The sequence below is a fragment of the Neoarius graeffei genome, chromosome 24 (genome assembly GCF_027579695.1).
Source record: "Neoarius graeffei isolate fNeoGra1 chromosome 24, fNeoGra1.pri, whole genome shotgun sequence".
NCBI lineage: Eukaryota > Metazoa > Chordata > Actinopteri > Siluriformes > Ariidae > Neoarius > Neoarius graeffei.
The window spans coordinates 41018207-41042378 of NC_083592.1; the positions used below are offsets into that span (position 1 = coordinate 41018207).

General features: G+C 41.4%; 2 protein-coding genes across 10 annotated transcripts in view; one reads left to right on the forward strand and one right to left on the reverse strand.

Annotated features, from left to right (window-relative positions):
• The window catches only part of bmp2k (BMP2 inducible kinase), a 108436-nt gene extending 94992 nt beyond the window's left edge, over positions 1 to 13444 (forward strand). For 4 of the 6 annotated variants that reach the window (XM_060907240.1, XM_060907242.1, XM_060907244.1 and 1 more), the window contains exons 15-16: positions 2127 to 2225; positions 10827 to 13444. In XM_060907240.1, the coding sequence (XP_060763223.1) occupies positions 2127 to 2225; positions 10827 to 12214 (1487 nt within the window). In that variant the 3' untranslated portion in view covers positions 12215 to 13444. The remainder of the gene's footprint in view (positions 1 to 2126; positions 2226 to 10826) is intronic. The other 2 variants (XM_060907241.1, XM_060907243.1) reach the window with 1 other exon arrangement.
• The window catches only part of paqr3a (progestin and adipoQ receptor family member IIIa), a 56220-nt gene that overhangs the window by 8734 nt on the left and 23314 nt on the right, over positions 1 to 24172 (reverse strand). The window contains exons 5-8 of one of the 4 annotated variants that reach the window (XR_009651436.1): positions 20677 to 20874; positions 20362 to 20452; positions 15418 to 15673; positions 7721 to 7768 (exon numbers count right to left, since the gene is read on the reverse strand). Coding sequence is in view for 2 of the 4 variants with exons in the window: in XM_060907246.1 (XP_060763229.1) it covers positions 15531 to 15673; positions 20362 to 20452; positions 20677 to 20874 (432 nt within the window). In the remaining 2 variants the exon portion in view is untranslated. Of the gene's footprint in view, positions 1 to 7720; positions 7769 to 14865; positions 15674 to 20361; positions 20453 to 20676; positions 20875 to 24172 lie in introns of those variants that run through there. The other 3 variants (XR_009651437.1, XM_060907246.1, XM_060907247.1) reach the window with 3 other exon arrangements.

The window sequence follows — 24172 nt, forward strand, 5'->3', positions numbered from 1 at the left end:
ATATATATATATATATATATATATATAGAGGTCCGTCTCAGAAACTGGTCTCTCATTTGGGACATTTATAGTCAAAAAATACATTTTCTAATTTTACTATTTTTTTTTTTTGCATTTACCTAACACTCAATGTTTCTTTTGTCATGTTTAATAAGAATAAAGATAGTATCTTGCTTTATCTGGCCTAAACTGTGGACAATTTTTTTGATTACAATTCAAATGCTTTTGTAAAATTGATTTACGGTACATATAAAATAACTACATCATGAAGAATTAAAGCTCCTCCTTCACAGATGAGTGAAAATATTGAATAAATTTCCTCTTTTTGATTGATTGGGTTAAAAATGGCAAGTTATGATGACTGAATTGATTATTCACTTAAATATGAATAATATGATACATTTTGGGTATTTGATATGGCGAAATAGGACACAATGGAAAAATCAAGAACACACCGGAAAGATGAGAATAACGGCGCTGGTAAAAGAACAGCGACTGTACCGGCTGAAGGTCGCGCGGGTCTCTGCTGCGGCGCGCGAGCAACGGGACATCACTACCGCACCGGACGGAGCGCGAGGCGGGGGCAGGGCAAAATGACTGGCCATAGATTCTACCAAAAGTTCGATCTAAATTGATCATGGTTGCAAAATATTGGCCAAAAATATGCAAACACTACGAAATATGAAAGTAAGATGAAAAAGAAACATTCTATTGCCTTATTACTGCAAGACTAAAACAAAATAAACCGTCAAAACTCACCTTTTCAGTGATAACGTCCGAACAGATCACCCGCATAACAAAGACCGCAAATGGAAGCACGATCAACTTCTAACTGTTGGAGTGGAAAATTCCATTCTACACATGCAAATTGTTAATGTGTCCCCTTCCCCGCACACAAATAACATGCTACGGTAAAAAATAGACCACAACTCATTTTATAGCTCAGAAATTCATACAGGACCAGCTACCATCGTAACATATTCTGTAAGAAACGTATTCTATACCTAACTTTCAGCTTTCGTTTTAAAAAACAAAATTGCAGATTTATAGCTAAATTTTTATATGGCATAGTGATTTTAAGTTACTACTTTTGGTGAGGTCGTGACCTTGACCCTGAGGCTTTCCGTTTAGATCAAAACACACGATCGTATTGGTTTTGGGTCTGCGGAAAATGGAGTTACAACGGTGATCAAATATTTTTGCATGATGTTTTATTACGGTTATGATTATTCTGTGAGCGCACCAATCCTTAGGTGTATAAAGTTACAACTTAAAATACAATTAGTGATAACTGTAGACTTTCCAGTGGACTACAACCTTTTTAAGGGAATGCGATGTAGTCGACTGTTTATCATGTCCCAGATCAAGCCACCATTTTTGCCAAATTCTGAATATTCACATCAAAGATTTAGTTTTATCTGTATTATTTCTTTCATCATTTTGGGCGGCACGGTGGTGTAGTGGTTAGTGCTGTCGCCTCACAGCAAGAAGGTCCGGGTTCAAGGCCGGCGAGGGCCTTTCTGTGTGGAGTTTGCATGTTCTCCCCGTGTCCGCGTGGGTTTCCTCCGGGTGCTCCGGTTTCCCCCACAGTCCAAAGACATGCAGGTTAGGTTAACTGGTGGCTCTAAATTGAGCGTAGGTGTGAATGTGAGTGTGAATGGTTGTCTGTGTCTATGTGTCAGCCCTGTGATGACCTGGCGACTTGTCCAGGGTGTACCCCGCCTTTCGCCCGTAGTCAGCTGGGATAGGCTCCAGCTTGCCTGCGACCCTGTAGAACAGGATAAAGCGGCTAGAGATAATGAGATGAGATTACTTTCAGCATTTTATTTCAAATTAAAACCAACATCACCATTCAAAACTGTATACAGTAGTTTATTGACTGAGAGTATATTTAGTGGGGGACCCCCACAGTACCCAGTTTCTGAGACAGACCCATATAAAACGTGATTTGTGAAGGGACTATATTGAAAATGTCCTGTTTTTATCCTACATCTTATTTCTCTTTATGGTTGGCAGGTCTGCACTGGTTTAGTGTCTAATAGGCTCGTCACCTGTTACTCGTCGATCTTTGAATCATTTTGTTCAGTGTTAATAACACCAAGATAACGCTCGCTCTTCCTCTCCAGCAGATAAACGAGCGGAGAAAGCGGCAAGCTTGCAGGCTGGTGGCACGACCCTGCTGCCAGAGGACCCATTCGGTTCTGTGCCCTTTGTGGCCAACGCAGGCAAGTTCTAGTGCCCCAAATAAAGACTCTGACCCTCTTGTTGTCCCCTTCTGCTTGTATGTTGTCCATCTCCTCAACTTCCCACTGCACCTTTCTGCTCCTATTCTCTGGATTTACACCAAGTCACTTCTGGACCCGGGAGTGAGGTGGGATCGGAAGTCCCAAAAGTACAGAGATGAGTAAGATACGCTAAACAGGCCGTGATAGGCATGACATGTAGGAAAATGTTACATAGCAATAGGAATAGCCTTCACAGACTGCAAAAATGTGTACAATCTGTAGAGCTCTTTTTATACACTGAACTATACGAGGAGTAGACGGTATCTCAGTTTGTAGTACCAATAATTCTCCTTTTTCTTTTTGTGTGTTCTAATGGGGAGAAAAAAAAGGACCATGCTCTTTTTGTTTTAAATTGAAGCCAATGGGTAATGTAGTGCCTCCGTGCTTTTTAGCTTGCCTTTGCCTTTATGACTTTTGTTGGGGAGACTTATGCACTTTATTGTTAGGACGAAAAACTTTTTTTTTTTTTTCTTAAAAATGCATCTCTAAACAATTTAGCTGTGTACCAAAAGTATCTGACTTACTTTATTGAATATCACAAGCTTGAAATTTGTGCCACTTTAGTGTAGGTAGAATTTAGGTCTAAAATATTCAGATTTTTTTATGATTCGTGAAGTTGAAAGGCGCATGTTTTGGGAACCCAAGAATTTTTCAGTCATAAGTAACTTTATATGATGGTGAAGTGCAACCAAATTCGTTAGACTTCGCTAATATAAAGTGCTGCTAATAAAAAAAAATGTTGGATTTATTCATTTTGGCATATTCACACTAAATTGCATCAGTTTGGCATGAAAGAATAGTCCTTGATTCTTGAGCAAACTGTTTTTCACTTAGATTAAAAGCTACATATTTTGTCTCAATTAGTAATGTTTTTTTTTTTTTTTTTTTTAAACTTCATGATAATTGTGGCGAAAGCCAGGATTTCTCAGGTACACACTTATGGATCTCACTTAATGAAACATTTCCAGGGATCTTCATAGCCACTGTGTTTACTTGTCTTTAGCATGCCAATTTTGCATGGAGTTAATCACAAGTTTCTCTCCAGTGTTAAAATTGGCTTTGATTCCCTCATTGAGCCTTATCCCTCTTTTTTTTTTTTTCCTTTTTTTTTTTTTTTAAACTGTGAAGATACTTTGCGTTGCCAGTTTATGGAACGTTGGCAGATTCATTAAGTTAGGATGAGTTGAGACATAATCAGAGGACTGTTGGATTCGTGCAGGGATCTAAATGTGCACAGTCCTCAAATTTCTGTTTTTTTTTTTTTTTTTTAAATCATCTCTGAATGTGATGCTTTGCTTATGTAGCGTGTGTTTGTGTGCATTCAGTTTTTCTTGTTCACTTGTTACTTTGTGCCATAGAGCCAGGTTGTGTCTGAGAATGCATGGACTTTTTTGTGTTACAACAACAAAAATCATACACGTGCGATATTTCATTGCTGCTTTTTCATTCAACAAAGGACGAATGTCTCACTTGCTCATTGTGATAAAATATTGACGCGTCAGTTTATTAATTATTACATGGGGATACCTAATAATAACCTGCTAACTGAATGCATACATGCGTTTCTCTTAACTACTTCAACAGGAATACCTGCTCATTCATGCAGTCATGTGACAGCAGCGTGTCGTATTTATGGAGATGCGGTATGGCGGTACAGTAGTCGAAGACCACACCGGGTTCCACTCATGTCAGCCTACAGTGGACACAGGCTCAGAGTCCTGTTTTGGCTGACAGTAGTAGAACCAGATGTGGTCCTCTTCTGGTGTAGCCAATCTGTCCTAAGGTTCAACGTGCATTCTGAGATGCTTTTCTTCTCACCACGATTGTAGAGAGGTGATTTGAGTTACTGTAGCCTTCCTGTTAGCTTGAAACAGTCTGATTCTTGGTTTCTGCCCCCAGAACTTGCTGCTCAGTGGATGCTTTTTGTTTTTCGCACCATTCTGTGTCTAGAGCCTGTAAGGTGTGTGAAATCCCAGATAAACAGAGTCTCAAATATTCAAGCCAGTCCATCTGGCATCAACGTCAATCAGACACCATTCTGACGCTCGATGTGGGCTGAAGCCCTTGACCTGTATCTGCGTGATTTCATCATTGCACTGCTGCCACATGATTGGATAAGAATGAGCAGGTGTACAGGTTTCTTGTTAAAGTGGCTGATGAGTATGTTTGACGTACAAAAATCTGGTAATTAATAAACTGACAGTGTACGTAAAGCTGGTTTTCTGAGCACAGATTAAGGTTACTCTTGGGTTAAATTGTATCAGGGGTTCGTTATTGAAAACCCACGCTCGATATAAGCTGTGTGCAGAAAATGGTACCTTTTGAAGTATGCACATCACCTCATTGCTTTGCTTTTTTTTTTTATTTAACCAAAGGTAAGTTGATTAAATTTAGACCGTCCATGTTCTAGATTCCTAATCTTTTTTTTTTTTCCCTCATTCATCTCATTGTTTACTTCAGTTCTGACCAGCATCAGAACATGGCGAGTACATGTTTTATTATTTGCCTGTCTACTATCTGATGATGTATTAGATAAAGACAGCCATTCTCAGAGACATCTTGGTTCAGTGGGACACTTTTTTAAAATTTAGACAAGGTGGGGGGAGGGGGGAAATCTGATCTGAGCCATATTTTACACTATGAACATGCATGCACATAAGAAGGTACGTTGCAATGGTTAGTTTAAAAAAAAAAACAGGCAAGTGGAATTTTAGATTGTAAAAGGGCTGTTTTGTAGAATTCCTTTATTATTAGGTGTTAACCCTGTTCTGTGTTCTTTTGTTGTTTCTGAAAATAAGGGTGTAGATTAGTTTAGTTTATTATTGTAGCCACTCAGCTTCCAATGTTTGAAGATTTCTGTTGGTGCAGAGTGTCTATAATCCTTAATGTTGTAGCACACCAACAATCATGATGGTTGAATTAAATGTAATACACCCATTCTGCCATCTAAGGTTAATGTGCTGTGGTGCTTTTGGGAGTCCAAGATGCTTCCTAGGCCAAATATTTATAAACGTCTAGCAGAAATATAGGTCAATAGGCTTTTCATACATTTCTATAAGCCTAGATGAATAAGATGTTCAGAATGTTCTGTTCCCATAAGACAGAAATGTAAATGCTTCTGTATCATGTATAACGATGTATTTCTTTACAAACTGCTAATGATGAATAAAAATCTATCCAAAAGCAATATACATTTGTTGATTTTGTTATAAAAGTTTCAGTGTCTTCTGGTTTCAATTCTATACCACAATCAAGATGTGTGTGATATGATGAGCATGGCTGTCTTTATCTCTTACATCAGTTAAAAAACAAACAAACAATCGAGCATTAAATGAATTTATACTACAGCACTGCTGACTTCTCAAATATGATTTGTCCATAATTTAAGTCACGGATTTGTTGTAATTTGCTCGTTCTAGTACGTTATTAGTAGCACAGGGGCATTCATAAAGATTTAAAAATGTGCTGTTTATATAAGAGAAATTTCTATTAGATGTTTAGGATTTAGGGCGGCACGGTGGTGTAGTGGTTAGCGCTGTCGCCTCACAGCAAGAAGGTCCTGGGTTCGAGCCCCGGGGCCACCGAGGGCCTTTCTGTGTGGAGTTTGCATGTTCTCCCCGTGTCCGCGTGGGTTTCCTCCGGGTGCTCCGGTTTCCCCCACAGTCCAAAGACATGCAGGTTAGGTTAACTGGTGACTCTAAATTGAGCGTAGGTGTGAATGTGAGTGTGAATGGTTGTCTGTGTCTATGTGTCAGCCCTGTGATGACCTGGCGACTTGTCCAGGGTGTACCCCGCCTTTCGCCCGTAGTCAGCTGGGATAGGCTCCAGCTTGCCTGCGATCCTGTAGAAGGATAAAGCGGCTAGAGATAATGAGATGAGATGTTTAGGATTTATGGAAGGAATCTTCTGGGTCAACAATTTTAGTATAATTATTTTTGACGTTAACTTCAAGAGGGAGGAAAAAGAAGAAACTGACACGCAAGCAACTGTTTCTCGGCTATAATATAATAGCACTGACTTTCACCGACGTGTCATGATAAATGTAATCGAATTGTACGTGTCCTCCATTAACATGTTTTCAATCGTGAGGAAGAAATGCTGTGGTATAAGAGGAATAAAACCTTTTCAGAACATGGTATTATTGGAAAATCGTCAAATTCAGGGTTAACATTTGAGCTGCATCACACCACCCCATCACTGATTATTTTCCTACAAGTACACACCTATGGAATCAATTTTGTGCCAAAATGTTCATACAATACTTTTGAAATATCAAACAAAAACGACAAATCAAAATACAAAAAAAAGTAAAATTTTTTTAGACTGGCAAACAAATTATTCGTGTAATCGTGCAAAATATCAGTCTATTACTCTTCAGAAACCTTTTATTTTTGTTCCGCGTCTCTCAGTTTTGCTTGACAATTTATTTTGGTTGCGATTCCAGCTTTCTCGTTTGCGCTCCCTGACTTTTTGCTTGCAGTTTTGGCACAAACTCCACGTGTGGGTGGGCTGTCCAGGAATGCATTCCCATTGGCTAACTTGTGTTTGACTGACAGCTATGCTCAGCCATTCCCCCGGAAGCTGTTGCGGTCACTGTTTGACGGTAAACAAGGATCGAGTGGACTTCAATGGCGACTATGATATTGAATTTACACTTTGTTGAATTAATTCAATATCATAGTCGCCACTGAAGTCCACTCGATCCTTGTTTACCGTCAATGGATCTGTCACTCGTCAAACAGTCCGCCAGAATCCGAGTAGGGAATAGCTGAGCGTAGCTGTCAGTCAAACACAAGTTAGCCAATGGGAATGCATTCCTGGACAGCCCACCCACACGGGAAGTTTGTGCCAAAACTGCAAGCAAAAAGTCAGGGAGCGCAAACGAGAAAGCTAGAATCGCAGCCAAAATAAATTACGTCAAACAAAATTGAGAAAGACGCGGAACAAAAATAAAAGGTTTCTGAAGAGTAATAGACTGATATTTTGCACGATTACACGAATAGTTTGTTTGCCAGTCTAAAAAAAAATTGACTTTTTTTTGTATTTTGATTTGTCGTTTTTGTTTGATATTTCAAAAGTATTGTATGAACATTTTGGCACAAAATTGATTCCATACACACCCGGTCGTATTTTATTCCTTACGAAGTCTCAGTACAAGAAATCTACTTTAGTTTTTTCGTTCTAGTTAGTTATTGAGTAATGCCATGTTGGTATTAACAAGGAGTGTAATTACAAGAGAGTTAAAACCTGAAGAATTCTGCGCATCTTAATATTCAGTTCTAAATTTGGTGCATGGTAAACATCTTCCCAAACTAATATCCTTATTTATCACACAGTAAGTTACACTGCCGCTGCATAGTCTAACTCCATTATTAATTTACGTACAACATGGGCACAGACAGCAGCCAGTTGAGCATCTGCTGACCTCAGATAAACAGCCCTGTGTAATACACGGGTCGTCATCGTGGTGTAATCTGCTGTCCCTGCAAAAGAACATCACGCAATAAATTTCCAGCTTTAGATCTCATATGATTAAACTTGCACCATCCTTGAAGTACCTGTGTACTGAAATTCAATTTACAGCTGAAATGGCGGAATAAAGCTAAACAGATGCTGTTCGACTTCTGCTGTGCTTTCAGACCAACTGTTTAAAAAAAAAAAAAATTACCCTCCCTGTTACTTTTTCACTTTACCTCCTCTAGCTTGCTTAGCTCACCCCCTTTCTAAACTTACTCACAGATAACACTATGTTTGGCTAACCCTTTGTCGAGTCTTGCCAGTTTGGAGAGTTTAGATGGTAACAGATTTGCAGCTCTGTCTGCACAGCATGAGGTATGGCTCGGACCAGCGATACTGAGGAGTAGAAATGAGGAAGGAGTGGTACAAAATTTTGTGGCACAGTAACTGTGTGTGTGTATATGTACACACTGTATGAGGATGTACAAAACGGTCCTATTTGTGACACTCACTATCCATTTTAATAGGAACACCTGCTCATTTCTGCAAGCAGGTCAAGAACTTCAGTTAATGTTCACAAAAATATGAGAATGGGGGGGGGGGATCTGAGATTTCTGGTGCTGGACGAACTGGTTTGAGTATTTCGGAAACTGCTGATCTGGGAATTTCACACAGAAATGTTTAGTCTTTATACAGAATGGTGCGAAAAACTAAAAACATCGTGGTGGTGAATTCTTGAGAGACTGTTCAGTGTGGAAATCCCAGGTGATCAGCAGTTATATATAATAATAATAATAATTAAAAAAAACTCAAATCAGCTCATCCGGCAGCAACAGTCATGCCACGATCAAAATGGCGGAGATCACGTCCTCCGCCCTAAAAAAAAAAAGTTCTGATGGTGGACGTGATGCTGCTGTCTGTCCCTTGTCTGTATGATTTTATGCATTGCACTGCTGCCACATGATTGACCGAGTGATTAGAGAATTGCATGATGAGTAGGTGTTCCTAATAAAGTCCTCAGTACGTATTAGGACAGTTTTTCACCTCTGGTAAGATACTTTACAGATTACAGCTACAATGTGCAACTAATACATTATGTACATAATACAAGATCACTTGAGATTAGGAGTTTTCCACTTTGACATGGAATTAAAAAGCATCTTCTTTGCACATTGTTTCGGTTGCTTTGGTTCAAATGGAGCAGAATAACCATATTAACGTGTGACTTGAAGCTACTTCCGGTAAAATCGTGCGCTCTGATTGGTTCCTTGGCAGGCGGAGTTTTCCCGTAATGCCTACGGGCGATTACGGACCTTCTTTCCAAGGCACTGGCTTTCAATGTTGCAAAAAAAAAAAAAACCCAAAAGGACAAAAAGATTCATTGGAAATCAAAATGGAATTAAAAAACAAACAAGTCACAGAGTTGTTCAAGAAATGAGCAGAAACCAGTAACAACAGAACTTCAATTTTGAAACCGCTAGCTGTTTATTCTGCGTGCGTGACTCAACTACGTTACAAATATGACGTGACTAAAAGCAGCGTCATGCGTCGTCATAATGACCAGTCTGTTTTAAGCTGAGAACTCAAAAAGCCAAATAATAAAACTCCTCATTAACCTCGCTTGCTTGGTTGTTATGGGAAAATATCAGACCTTGGTCTGCATGAAAAGACCAATATTTTTAATATTTTCCCACGAAGACCTCACGCTCAGTTAATAAGTAGTTAGTAATACGTTCTATTGTCTTGAAGTGCCATTCCACCATTGGATGTATTCTTTGGCATAAAATACAATATATTTTGACAACATATATAAATGGTATCACTAGATAGAGAAATCTTTTAGCTTCAAAATGATATATCAAACATAATTTTTTGACAACGACAAGTATATTAATTTTGCGACCAAAGTCACCTACCCTTTTAATTTCCGCGTGGTAGTGAAACGTGATGTCATCGGCAGGTTCCCCTTCTTGTGTACCACGTGACGTGTGACGTGGCACAGATTATCAGCAATGGCGGATAGAACGCGATAAAAATACCAATAAATCTAGCTAACAAAGATTAACTCAATTTTTTTGGCCCCCATATACGAGGAGAAATGACTCTCTCACTTTGGGGGTTTCCTGGTCTAAAAATAGGCCGACACGTGGTACACGAAGGGGAACCTGCCAATGACATCACGTTTCACTACCGCGCGGAAATTAAAAGGGAAGGTGACTTTGGTCGCAAAATTAATATACTTGTCGTTGTCAAAAAATTGTTTGATGTATCATTTTGAAGCTAAAAGATTTCTCTGTCTAGTCATGTTGTCATAAAATATATTGTATTTTATGCCAAAGAATACATCCAATGGTGGAATGGCACTTTAAGGGCCACCAAAGTGTGTACTGATGTGAACTGCTTTGGAATTAATCTGTTTTAAAAACACAAGGGCTACACAATACAGAACCAAGCTGTGAACAGCATCTTGTTTCTAAAATGCATATTCTCCTTGACCTAGTTTTTTTCGTGATTACCTCTAGACCTGTTTTCATATTAAGATCTGGCCCGTCTCCTACATTCACAGGGTGAAAAGTACTCATTTTTGCAGGATATATAATGTTATAGCATGCATACTGAATCTGTACATTCTTTCACCGCACTTGATGTACGACTTTACAGTATAAAATTTATTCACACAATCCGGTTTCACCCAAAGTTCTCTTTTGAGGGCGGTTCCTCACGAGGTTTCTTCCAAAGTCATCTCGGGCAGTAAAAGAGAGCAACGGGACTTGCTTGAAGACGTTTCACCTCTCATCCGAAAGGCTTCTCAGAACTGAAGAAGCCTTTCGGATGAGAGGTGAAACATCTTCAAGCAAGTCCCGTTGCTCTCTCTTACCACCCACAGTTTACTATGACCTGGATGACTGAGAATCTTCACAGACATCTCGGGCAGTTGCCACCGTTGCCTCACACTTGGGGATCTACTTCCAGATTTCTATAAAGCTGCTTTGTGACTGTGCTGTACAAATAAAATTGAACAGAGAGTATAATTATTTGCAACTGATTCTACCCGTTATCTTTTTCTATCTTGTTTTCTATCAGGACCGAGTCTTCATACAGAGCAACAAAACACAGAGTCTGGTGTTGCCACTGATGTACTATCTGCTCTTGAAGAGGAGGTCCAACTACCAATTACTAAGGAACAGAAGCCTGTGAAAAAATCCAGCCCCTCTGGCCCACTGCCTCATAAAACGGGGGATGAGTCAGAGAGCGACTTTGAGTCAGATCCTCCCTCACCCAAAAGCAGCGAAGATGAGGAGGGGGAGGAAGAAGAAGGCCTCAACAGTGAGCATGAAGACACCGAGCCTGAGAACCTGGGCCAGAGGCCACTGCTTATGGACTCTGAGGAAGAGGAGGAGGAGGACAAACACAGTTCTGACTCCGACTGTGACCAGAGGAAAGCAAAAGTCAGTACTCGGAGACTTCCAGGAGACAAGCTTTCTGTACACACTAAGGGAAGTGCTAGAGCTGAACCTGGAACCAATCTGATCACCCCTCCTGACTCACCTGGTGTTGCCATGACCAGTGCAAGTGAAGTGGATGTATTTGGTGCAGTACCCTTCATCGGTGGTAGTCAGTCCAGAACGCCACCGGAGAGCATAGATGTTTTTGCCAAGGCCCCTTTCAGACAGGCAAGCCAGGAAAATACCACAGAAGAGTTAGATGTCTTCACCAAAGCACCCTTTAACAGGAATCTTTCCAAGTCAAGCAGGAGCAGTGATGCTCCCACAGGACAGACACCCCCAGTCTCTCCAGCAAGTGTAGATGTTTTTGGCTTCTTGCCCTTCCAACCCACCCACACCATGTCCACCTCCAGAAGCCAGGAAGATATCTTTGGCCCAGTGCCTTTTGAAGAGGCCCAAAGCCCCCAGCAGCAGAAACTAAAGCAGCGGAGCCTTCAGAAACTCTCCTCACGCCAGAGGCGAACCAAACAGGAGGCCAGCAGCGGTAATGGAAAGCGCCACCACAGTACCCCAACAAGTGGCCGGAAGAGCAACAAGCCCAATTTCCGTACACCAGAGCGTGCACGGCGGCACAAGAAAGTGGGAAGAAGGGATTCGCAAAGTAGCAATGAGTTCCTTAGTGCCTCCAAAGAGAACATCAGTATCAGCATGGGGGAAGTGAAAGAGAAAGGGGCATCTTTGCCTTCTGATGATGCCATATTGGATCCCTTTGGCGCCAAGCCTTTTCATCCACAAGACGGTGTTCGGCATGGACAGCACCCAGGTCTGGGGGACAATAAAAGTGATGTCAACTCAACCAATGGCAGATCCCGGACTGGCTCTCTGCAGACCACGTTTGATGGGAACAAGATGGATGACTTTGGGGCTGTGCCCTTCACTGAAATGGTGATCCAGAGCAGGCCTCAGCAGCCCCCGCAAATGGATCTTGACCCCTTTGGAGCCGCACCTTTTCCGTCAAAGCAGTGAATGTCTCGTCTTCCGGCACACGCAGAGTGCACTTGCACAAATGTTGCTACATTATGCAAAGTCAAAATGACCCTTTGAAATTTACCTAACAGATGGCAGCTGTGTGGTGCGATCTCGGGCTCTGGGCCCAGCAGATCACAGGCCTTTGTTTTGGTTGAAAACCATGTTACAGCTTTTTAAACGATTAACACCTAACTTGACATTGGAGTAACTTTCCCCCCCCCCCCCCCCCCTCCCTCCCTGAACTTGACTTGAATCTGTGTATGGATTGATTTTAAGGCTTTTTTTTTTTGCATTACCTGATTGCTGAGAAGCCGATTATGCTGCATCACACTGTTCTCCAAGAAAACGTTAGCAAAAAGGTGACGAGATCCTTTGTTTTTTGTTAGAGCCCAGATTTTAGCAATGAATTAATCTACATGCGTGCTCAATCACGGACCACCAAATTATTAACGGTCCTCATGTAGGTTGTTGCTTCCTGCACGATCTACTTGATAGGTCGGTTTCACACCATATTGCCTTATATGGGTATGCTTCACCCTGCTTTATTGTACCTCAAATACACAAATGGCTGTTTTGGTGCCTTTGTGTCAACAGAATCATTTCTGTGTAGGCCTTCTTCATTCTTATTTTACGTACCATTTTCTATGCATAGTGCCCCATTTTAAGTGCATTTAAATGGTTACCATTGTTTTTCTCCCAAAATCCTAGACAAAAAAAAAAAAAAGCACCCAATAAACTGATTATGTTTTAGCTTTATACCATGAAAGAACTTTCAAGTGGTTTGGGTTTGGTACTGGAAAGTTTCACACAAAACCTGATAATAACCAGAACGTTAGTCTTGCACAAACACTTTTGAAGTCAACCTACAGTACAATCATGGACAGGCCTCTTCAAAAAGGGAAAGGACATGTAGTTTGTACTTTTTTGAATGTATTTTGTTCAGTTTTCATTTGTACAGAAAAGTCTTGAATTCAACTAACAAAAAGAAAACAATTTAACTGGAAATGAAATGAGGAGAGGGCGTGTTTTACAGTACATACAACTGGGACAAAGACTTTTCTAGCACTTGGGATACCGTCACTGACTGACTACAACGTTTTTAGCTTCTTTTATCAAATCAATCAGTTGACCAACTAGCATTGCAATATTTACTGTCTCTATTTTTCTTATTTGTTTGATTTGTCTTGCTACACTGCTCTAACAATGCAATAAAATATTGAATTCTTATTTGGAAGCTTTTCAGTTCTTCATTTAATGATTTCAGTGTACAGCTTAAGAAACGGCCTCGTAAAAAAACAAACAGCTTTTCTTCTGAAAACACAGTAGGGTTTAATTTAATCATCTCAATAAGAGAACCCCTTGTTTTTGGGAGTTCCTATGATTGATTGATATATATAAAAAATATATATCAAGCGGCAATGGAAGCACGACACAACACTAAAAATAAGTTATGCATGGTATCGAACAATGAATAATGCCTACCGAAAAGTACATTGCACCTCAGTGTTTATAATAAAGGAAAAAAAAAGTTACAGTCTAAAAAGCTGTAATAGTACATTTCTGCAGTAAAAGGCAGCCAGCTTAAAGGAACAGTCCACCGTATTTCCATAATGAAATATGCTCTTGTCTGAATTGAGACGAGCTGCTCCGTACCTATCCGAGCTTTGCGTGACCTCCCAGTCAGTCAGACGCAATCAGACGCGCTGTCACTCCTGTTAGCAATGTAGCTAGGCTCAGTATGGCCAACGGTATTTTTTGGGGCTGTAGTTAGATGCGACCAAACTCTTCCGCGTTTTTCCTGTTTACATAGGTTTATATGACCAGTGGCATGAAACAAAGTTCAGTTACACAAATTGAAACGTAGCGATTTTCTATGCTATGGAAAGTCCGCACTATAATGACAGGCGTATTAACACCTTCTGCGTGCTTCGACAGCGCATTGATATCTGAGCTCCGCATCAATGCGCTGTCGAAGCACGCAGAAGGTGTTAGTACGCCTGTCATTATAGTGCGGACTTTCCATAGCATAGAAAATCGCTACGTTTCAATTTGTGTAACTGAACTTGTTTCAGGGCGGCACGGTGGTGTAGTGGTTAGCGCTGTCGCCTCACAGCAAGAAGGTCCGGGTTCGAGCCCCGGGGCCGGTGAGGGCCTTTCTGTGCGGAGTTTGCATGTTCTCCCCGTGTCCGCGTGGGTTTCCTCTGGGTGCTCCGGTTTCCCCCACAGTCCAAAGACATGCAGGTTAGGTTAACTGGTGACTCTAAATTGACCGTAGGTGTGAATGTGAGTGTGAATGGTTGTCTGTGTCTATGTGTCAGCCCTGTGATGACCTGGCGACTTGTCCAGGGTGTACCCCGCCTTTCACCCGTAGTCAGCTGGGATAGGCTCCAGCTTGCCTGCGACCCTGTAGAAGGATAAAGCGTCTAGAGATAATGAGATGAGATGAACTTGTTTCATGTCACTGGTCATGTAAACAGGAAAAACGCGGAAGAGTTTGGTCGCATCTAACTACAGCCCCAAAAAAATACCATTGGCCATGCTGAGCCTAGCTACATTGCTAACAGGAGTGACAGCGCGTCTGACTGACTGGGAGGTCGCGCAAAGCTCGGAGAGGTACGGAGCAGCTCGTCTCAATTCAGATAAGAGCATATTTCATTATGGAAGTACGGTGGACTGTTCCTTTAATACAAAAGGAAAAAAAAAAAGCATTTTAATCGAGGTCCCAAAGTCGTGTCAAAATATTGGAAAAAGACGACATTTTAGGACCACAGCTTTTTAGTGCTACACGACCTCACTTTGCGCCGCGTGAAGTTTTCTCGAGTCTGCATTTTTCTGTCAAATTTAAATCGCGATGTTCTAACAGCTGTTCGTTTTATCATCAAATCTTTGGTACGGTCTCCAAATACCACTGGGTAATTAGCTGATGACAAATTCACAGGAAATTTCGTTACACGTTAACTAGAACAGACTCGCCATTTCTCAACGATCGTAAAAGTACTTCCTGTCTCATGGTCCTACAGTGCACTTTAAAACTGAAAGTGCATCGGATGAAATTGCTAGGCACTTCTACTACATGTATACACAAAAACCAAACAAATTGTTTAAGATGTAAGGAAGCTAATACATTTGAGATTCACTAAAGACACACCGTGATCTGTAGTCATGATTAGTGTTAGCAATGGAGTGATCGTTAATCTCACCTGAAATAACTTGGCAGAAAAAAAAAAGCAGCTGTGTATTAGAAATAAAGTCTCTCTCTTGTAATTCATACTCCAGTTGTGCTGCTTTCTTTCTCAGAGCTGATCATTCTGCCCTAAGCATGCTGGAGGTAGTCAGGGCAGGGGTGTGTGTGTCTGTAGTTAGTGATAAACAGTGCAGACTGATGCCACCAGTAAAACAAGAGCACCACCAATATGTGCCAAATCTGGTGGCTGGAGCCGATGTAGTTCAGCTGACCTGTAGGAAATACAACATCGGAGCATGTCAGTTATCGCTGCCCTCTGTCTGGTCTTGTGTTCTAACTCTGGCCTCTCATCCTCTGTAAACTCAATATCATAACCCTCTGATAATAATAATCACATACAGATCAACATTTTGCTCACCATGAAAGGGAGGTGCACCATACAAATTATTTTACCACGAGGCTGAAGGGATACTGTGTCATCAAGACACGTTCGAAAACGTATCATGTTCCTATGCTGACATTTCATCACTGTGCACTTTTTTCTGAACGTCGCGACTATTTCTCAAAAAGACGACGTTTATATAACATTTATGGAACAAGTCTCGGTGCAGGGCGGCACGGTGGTGTAGTGGTTAGCGCTGTCGCCTCACAGCAAGAAGGTCCGGGTTCGAGCCCCGTGGCCGGCGAGGGCCTTTCTGTGCGGAGTTTGCATGTTCTCCCCGTGTCCATGTGGGTTTCCTCTGGGTGCTCCGGTTTCCCCCGCAGTCCAAAGACATGCAGGTTAGGTTAACTGGTGACTCTAAATTGACCGTAGGTGTGAATGTGAGTGTGAATGGTTGTCTGTGTCTATGTGTCAGCCCTGTGATGACCTGGCGACTTGTCCAGGGTGTACCCCGCCTTTCGCCCGTAGTCAGCTGGGATAGGCTGCAGCTTGCCTGCGACCCTGTAGAACAGGATAAAGCGGCTAGAGATAATGAGACAAGATGAGAAGTCTCAGTGCTTTCTAACAGTCAGGAGGTTTTCCACCACAGGAAAGCCTTCAAGACAGAACAGTGCACGTTTTCATCTTATCGCCAAAAAAGCACCTATGGGTACTGCTTATAAATAAAATTGTTTTCTGATACCATGTCTATACAGTAAATATAGCGCGCATTATTATTTTTATATATCTCAAGCATCAGGGCTTGTAGTACAACCCCAATTCCAAAAATGTTGGGACACTGTGTAAACTAAATAAAAACAGAATGCAATAATTTGCAAAATCATGTAAATCCTATAGTTCATTGAAAATAGTACAAAGGCAACATATCAAGTGTTGAAACTGAGAAATTGTATTGTTTTTTGAAAAATATACACTCATTTTGAATTTGATGTCAGCAACACAACACATTTCAGAAAAGTTGGGACAGGGGCATGTTTACCACTGTGTTGCATCACCTCTACTTTTAACAACACTCTAAACGTTTGGAAACTGAGGAGACCAATTGCTGTAGATCTGAAAGAGAAATGTTGTCCCATTCTTTGCTGATATACAATTTCAGCTGCTCAACAGTTCAGGGTCTCCTTTGTTATATTTTGCACTTCATAATGCGCCAAATGTTTTAACTGGGAGACAGGTCTGGACTGCAGCAGGCCAGTTTAGCACCCGGACTCTCTTACTACAGAGCCATGCAGTTGTAATATGTGCAGAAAGTGGTTTGACATTGTCTTGCTGAAAGAAGGAAGGCCTTCCCTGAAAAAGATTTGGTCTGGATGGCAGCATATTGCTCTGAAACATGTATACATTAATGATACCTTCCTAGATGTACAAGCTACCCAGGTCATGTGCACTAATGCCCCCTCATACCATCACAGATGCTGCTTTTGAACTGTGCACTGATAACAAGCCGGATGGTCCCTCTCCTCTTTAGCCTGGAGGACGTGGTGTCTAAAAAGAATTTCTACTTTTGATTCGTCAGACCTTGGGACAGTTTTCCACTTCACCTCAGTCCATCATAAAAGAGCTCGGGCCCAGAGAAAGTGGCGGTGTTTCTGGATATTGTTCATATCTGGTTTTAACTTGCATTTTTGGATGCAGTAATGAACTGTTTTCACAGACGATGGTTTTCTGAAGTGTTCCTGAACCCATACAGTGATTTCCACTACAGACACGTGTCTCCTGAGGGCCTGAAGATCACAGGCATCCAGTGTCAGTTTTCAGCCTCGTCTCTTCCATACAGAGATTTCTCCAGATTCTCTGAATCTTTTAATGATATTATGGACCATAGATGATGTGATCCACAAGTTCTTTGTGGTTTTACATTGAGGAACGTTATTCTTAAATTGTTGCACTGTTTGCCCATGCAGTCTTTCACAGAGCGGTGAACCCCTCCCCATCTTTACTTCTGAGACACTCCACCTCTCTGGGATGCTCTTTTTATACCCAATCATCTTACTGACCTGTTGCCAATTAACCAAATTATTATTATATCATTATGCAACTTTTTCAGTCTTTTGTTGACCCTGTCCCAACTTTTTTGAAACTTGTTGCTGACATCAAATTCAAAATGAGCATATATTTTTTTCAAAAAACAAAATTTCTCAGTTTCAACATTTGATATGTTGTCTTTGTACTATTTTCAAAGAAATATAGAGTTTCCATGATTTGCAGATTCTCATTCTGTTTATTCATGCTTTACACAGCGTCCCAACTTTTTTGGAATTGGGGTTGTATTTTGGTTACCAATTTTGTTTACTGTGTTTTGTTCAAAGTACAGCGCTGTGAACTAGATCTATTTTCAAAACAGTAAGAAAGCACTTGTTCATGAATTGTCTTCGAAGCATTATTTAGTACTAATGAGCACATTTTGTTTCCTAAGTGTAGTGCAAAGACACAAAAAATGAAATTAAAGCGAATAGCAGAAGTTTGATATCGGCTTTTCAATATATCTGCCAAAAAGCTAAAAATTACAAAACCTTTCATTTGACCTTTCAGAAGGACCAAACAGAAGCTGTGATAATCAAAATGTAAATTAACACCACTTACTTGATATCGAATCAGTAGCCTTGGCGAACCACGAGGTGAATTTCGTTTATCTGCTGATTATCTTTCAATACTACGAACTTATAACGAGGTTTCTCTTATTTCGTTTCTGATTGGTTACGAAGTTTCACTATTGTTACACTCATTCTTACAACACAATGACATAGTGGCTTCACCACTCGTTCTTGTGTACCTTTTGATAATGCGAGATCAACTGTTCGTATCGCGAGAGCATCATTTCACCGTTCTGGTGATTGTAATGCTTATGTGCAGTGCGCTATTGTTACACTCATTCTTACAACACGATGACGGAGGCAAAGCGAGGCAGTAGCCACGAAAAGAGAGGTTGGTGAGGAAACGACTGTTTAAACTACACTGCAGCTTCACTGTCATAGGAACCGATACAGGAAATCTTTCCTGCCCCAAGCCATCATACTGTACAACAACTCACCTCTGTCCGACAGAAAACTCCGACCTCTCTGCTGTATCGTCCTGTCTATATAACCCTGGTCCTCCTGGAACTTTTGCACCATTAGAGTTTTTATTTTTATTTATTTTCCGTTCGATACTGCCACTTTTACATAGTTTTTATCTTCATTTATCACTATTCTTGTTTTTAGCACTACTGATGCCCATTCACATGTTCAAAGCACATTGATAGATACATATTTTTGTTGTATATTTAAAGTCGGCTTGTTCCTGGGAACTTTTTTCTCCAAATTAACTTGCACTAGCAGCGCTGGTGCAAACGGTTACTCTCAGTTTTCAACCAATCACCAAATTTCACAAGAATACCACCTCTGGGCTGAATTACATTGCTATGACTTTTGGTGGTGATCTGGATCACCGAACTGGAATGATCCATGAAAAATGGGATTTTTTTTCCCCCAAATCAAAATCAATCCTTTTTTTTATTTTTTATTTTATTTTGTCCAGGGCAGCAGGGCACAACTTTTCCTCACTAAGCGCCATCCTCTCTCTCTTACCGTTCCAGATCTATCGGGTACAGTGACCAGACGTCCCAGTTTGTAACAGCTAGCGCAAATCACTGTGACTTTAGTCACAGTCTCTATCTAGTTCTATTTTCTGCTGGACAGTGTGTTTTTCTTTTCGCATGTCTGATAATTTGCTGCTGTAACATAGTTTCTCAGCTTAGGATCAATATAGTAAATCTATCTATCACATTCATTAATAAATTAAAACATTGGAATCTCCAGAAAACTGCTGTGAGAAACGGAATAAAACACTTTGGGACGTGTTAAGAAAATAATGAAATTCAGGGTGGTAATGTGTCCCTTCAGGCTACACTGTTGATAACTCTCCTGTGTGTGAGAAATAAAATGCTTATTTTTTGAAAAATTTAAAAAGATGCATGTCTGAAACTTTTGAAGGTGTTCCTGTCATTAATAAATATTAATAATAGATTAATTGGGGGGCGGCACGGTGGTGTAGTGGTTAGCGCTGTCGCCTCACAGCAAGAAGGTCCTGGGTTCGAGCCCCGGGGCCGGCGAGGGCCTTTCTGTGTGGAGTTTGCATGTTCTCCCCGTGGGTTTCCTCCGGGCGCTCCGGTTTCCCCCACAGTCCAAAGACATGCAGGTTAGGTTAACTGGTGACTCTAAATTGACCGTAGGTGTGAACGTGAGTGTGAATGGTTGTCTGTGTCTATGTGTCAGCCCTGTGATGACCTGGCGACTTGTCCAGGGTGTAGTCAGCTGGGATAGGCTCCAGCTTGCCTGCGACCCTGTACAGGATAAGCGGCTACAGAGAACGGATGGAATAATTGATTAATTAATAAATAAATGTCATGGATGACTTCCCCCACCTCTATCTTTTGTAGCTATAAACCAAGCATACCATACATGAATAGCGGATATTCATTGAAGTGGATAAGTTTAAGTACCTTCTCAAAAAAAATAAGATAAAATTTCTTCATTTTACCTGGAAAGTAGCGCTCTGGAACTTTCGAGATATAGAAGATGAAGGCAACTGCAGCAAGCAGGTACATTATGAACACTCTGGGAAGAAAGTCCTAAAAAAAAAAAAATTATGAATTTAAGAATGAATTGAGATCATATTACATTATTTGATAAAATGTACTTTTTTTTTTAATTTAATTTCACGCTTGATAATTTGCTTTTTACAAGCATCACCAAGAGTCAGTGAGTCACTACTGGGGTTGATTCCTTGTAAGTAAAATTTACAGATTTTTCTGATTCAGAAAGTCTTGGCGCTGCTGCTGCTGCTTCTACGTACCTGCACTATTTCTGAGCTGAAACCTCCACTAAGCCAGATCCAGTGGATGGTAGGGATGAGCCCGTAGGCCACTACAGAGCAGAAGATGACTGAGCGCAACTTCTGCCACTTCTTAGTCAAGTAAAGGGGATGTATCTGGGCAAAGAACTCCGCTAGCGTCATTGCCAGGACCATAACCAGATACACCTGCCGCCAGTACTGGGGGGAAAAAAAAAAAAAAAAAAAACAAACATGAGAGAGCAGAGAAGGTGAAAAATAAAATGGACAAAACACAGGCCACACGATGGATTAGGGATGGACAGTATGAAAATAATGGTAAAGAACTCGAGTTCCCTAGAACATTTCACAGCTCAGGAATCTTGTCGCTGGGTCAACACTCGATAGTGATGGTGTTGAACAGAACGGTGTCCTTTTATGGACCATGTCTCCCTCCCACTCCATGGCAATGAGCTGCTAACGTTAAACCATTTCCATTACAAGTTCAACTAATTTAATAAGTATTTATCCATCCGTCATGCCCTGAATAAACTTCTATTTGGAAGTATAGCACAGGACTACAGCTTAAATAAACTTCCCTGATTGCTGGAGAGAGAGAACGATAGTGAGAAAATGTGCATGTGAGAGCGAGAGAGAGAGAGAAAACAGTCTCTCTTTCTCTTGGGGGACTTGGCTGATTGAGTAGTCACCCAAAAAGCAGAGCTAAACACTTGGCAGGGGTAGAGTGGAGATGGCTCACCCACGTGTGTGAATGTCATATGGTGGGGAACAGGAGTGACAGAGCGGGTCCTCGAACACGGCCATCTGCTTTGGGCTGGAGCAGATTTCCGCCGCATTCTGGGGCACAATAAGCCAGCACTTCCAATATGTGGGGGGAGGGTGTGTGCTGTGCGCGCGCAGAGCGACGTGGCCAATCGCCGCGGCCCACCTCAAAGAGCAAGTGGGAGTTGGGGGGGTGGGAGGACGAGAGTGAGCAGCCTGCTCAGGATGTTCCAGATCCAAGTTTCTCTGAAAGCTCTTCTCATCGCTTGCTCGAGACAAAGGATACTCTGTTCACAGCCAAATCTGTTTAGTCAAGTAGGACTTTATAAGAGAAACTCGAAAGAAGATTTTAATGCAACTTGCATCACAGAGATATTACAAACATCATGTATACAACAATTATAATTTACTGTGCTATACAGTTAGATGTTTGAGAAAGGATAATAAAATAATCTCAAGAATTGTACGAACTCTACACACGTGTTTTCCGAGGCACACACGTGAACTCTTGCTCTGTATCTGTTGCACAGGTACTGTATGCCTACAACAAAAGCAGGCCGACCATCTGCTACTACACCGCTTTGGGACGATGCTTCTCAGGCCAACTAATTAATCTACTCCAGTCTGAATCTCACCCCACACACACACACACACCACAAGCACAGTGTAAACACTAATTTTTTCATGTCAATCACGTGGGACAGTTTACTTCCGCGTGAATTGGACTCAAGCTAAATGCTAATCACCGAAAGTAACTTTGTAGACGCACCCATTTCCAGGCCAGTTACATGATGAAGATAAATTCATCCAATTACAATTTTGACTTACAGGCGAATCCACATGTAATCCAAAAACTATATAGCTCAGCCAGCAAAAGGTTAAGTGACTTGCTCAAGAGTCCTGGGATTTTAACTGCTATTAACAAGAAGAAGACAGAGTCGTCTATATCCCCCGCCCTATACACCAAGTTTCAAGATATTATGCGTCACATTTTTCAAGTTCTGCTGAAGGAAACCAACCCGGCCCTCTTTACCTCAGCAGCCCATGGCATAAACCCACCGGACCTTTGGTCCAGGTGAGCTAAAAATTAAAATCTCTCACGCTTATTAGTATCAAAAGGCACATATACACTACTTAATCAACACATATACCAACTTTCAAGACCATACCACTCAGTTTTCAAGTTCTGTTCCGGAAACAAAACCTACCCCTAAGCCCATGTTTAGATTAGACCGTATCAGCGGATCATCAGATTAACGTTTTTAAAACGATTAGTGTGCACACAGCAACACCAATACACGATTTGCGTGCACACAGCAACACCAATACACGGATACGCTCGGCTCCGCAGGCATCCTGCGCTCCAAATCACTCCGCCCTGAACAGCGAGTGCCCTCTGGAGGGTGCACACTCCGGCCTTGTGCAGCTCACAGAGCGCGCGAGTGAAGTGCATAAGCAGTGATTCGGGACTGAGCCGCTGTGTGTGTGATCCCAGCGCATATCACTTACCACTTGCAAGTGGAAGGATGGCAAGCCTAAAGACAATCATAACTACACAATGGGCAGTATTTGCATCAGTATTTGCAGTATTTTCATACTTTTATACTCTTTAATGAAAGGTGATACAAGGCGGAAGTCCACGCCGTTTTTCAGCAGTCGCGTCACATGACCAACGCCAGCGAATCAGGAAGGTGGATGTCACAGTGACGTTGTCCAATGATGACGCCAGCTAGAGCTCAGCACAGCGTATCCCCGTATTCTCAATGTTTACACAGCACCGGAGCTGACACGATCTGGATTGAATACGTGGACCCTGGTGGATTCCCGTTTCCCGGCGTTTCCAGGCGGTTTAACGTAAACGGACAGTGCATCCGCGAAGAAAACGAGACAGATACGGTCTAATGTAAACTTGGCCCAAGACTAACCTGAGAGACTAAGTCTGAAATTGTTCCCATGGAAACATGAAAAATTACAATTTCTTAGTATGAAAAGGCACATCTACAGCACCGTGTTAACATGTATACCAAGTTTCAAATCCATAATCATGAATAGTTTTGGATATATGCTCCGGAAACGAACATTGCTCTTAGAAACTAAGTCAAAATCTTTTTTTTAAATGTAAAAATTTGAAAAATACTTTTTTTTTTCCAAAAATCCAAAATAGCAAAAGGCACCAGTTCACATGTGGCTTGATATGTATACAAAGTTTCATGAAGATATCTTCAGTAGTTTTAAAAGATATGGCCCGGAAACGAAAACGTGACCGGATGGACCCCATTTCTATATCCCCCACCAAATTTCGTTTGGGTGGGGGATAATTAAATTGTCAGTGCCTCAAAGGGATAATGTAAGTAACGACATGATCAGGGATGCAAAACAAGGAGTATTTTATTTATCAGTCGTATACAGGGGGCTGCAAAAGTAGGTATAGACCCTTCCCACTGACGTCACCGGAAACCGGAAGTAAACAAACCCTGCGCCATATTGGAAGACCAACAAACTCGTGATTAGGGGGAAATAACGGCAGCGCGCGGAATTTAAACCCACGAGGCACTTGATTCATCATAAACCTACAATGGTAAACTTTTGTGCTGTGTTAGGGTGTTCCAACAAAGCTGATGGGAAAGGAGAAAAGAAGTCTTTCTACAGAATACCAGCTGTGATTGAGACACAAGCAAACCAAGGAGCTTTCTGCCAGGAGACAGAGAATAAGTGCATTACTGAGTGTCTGTGAGCA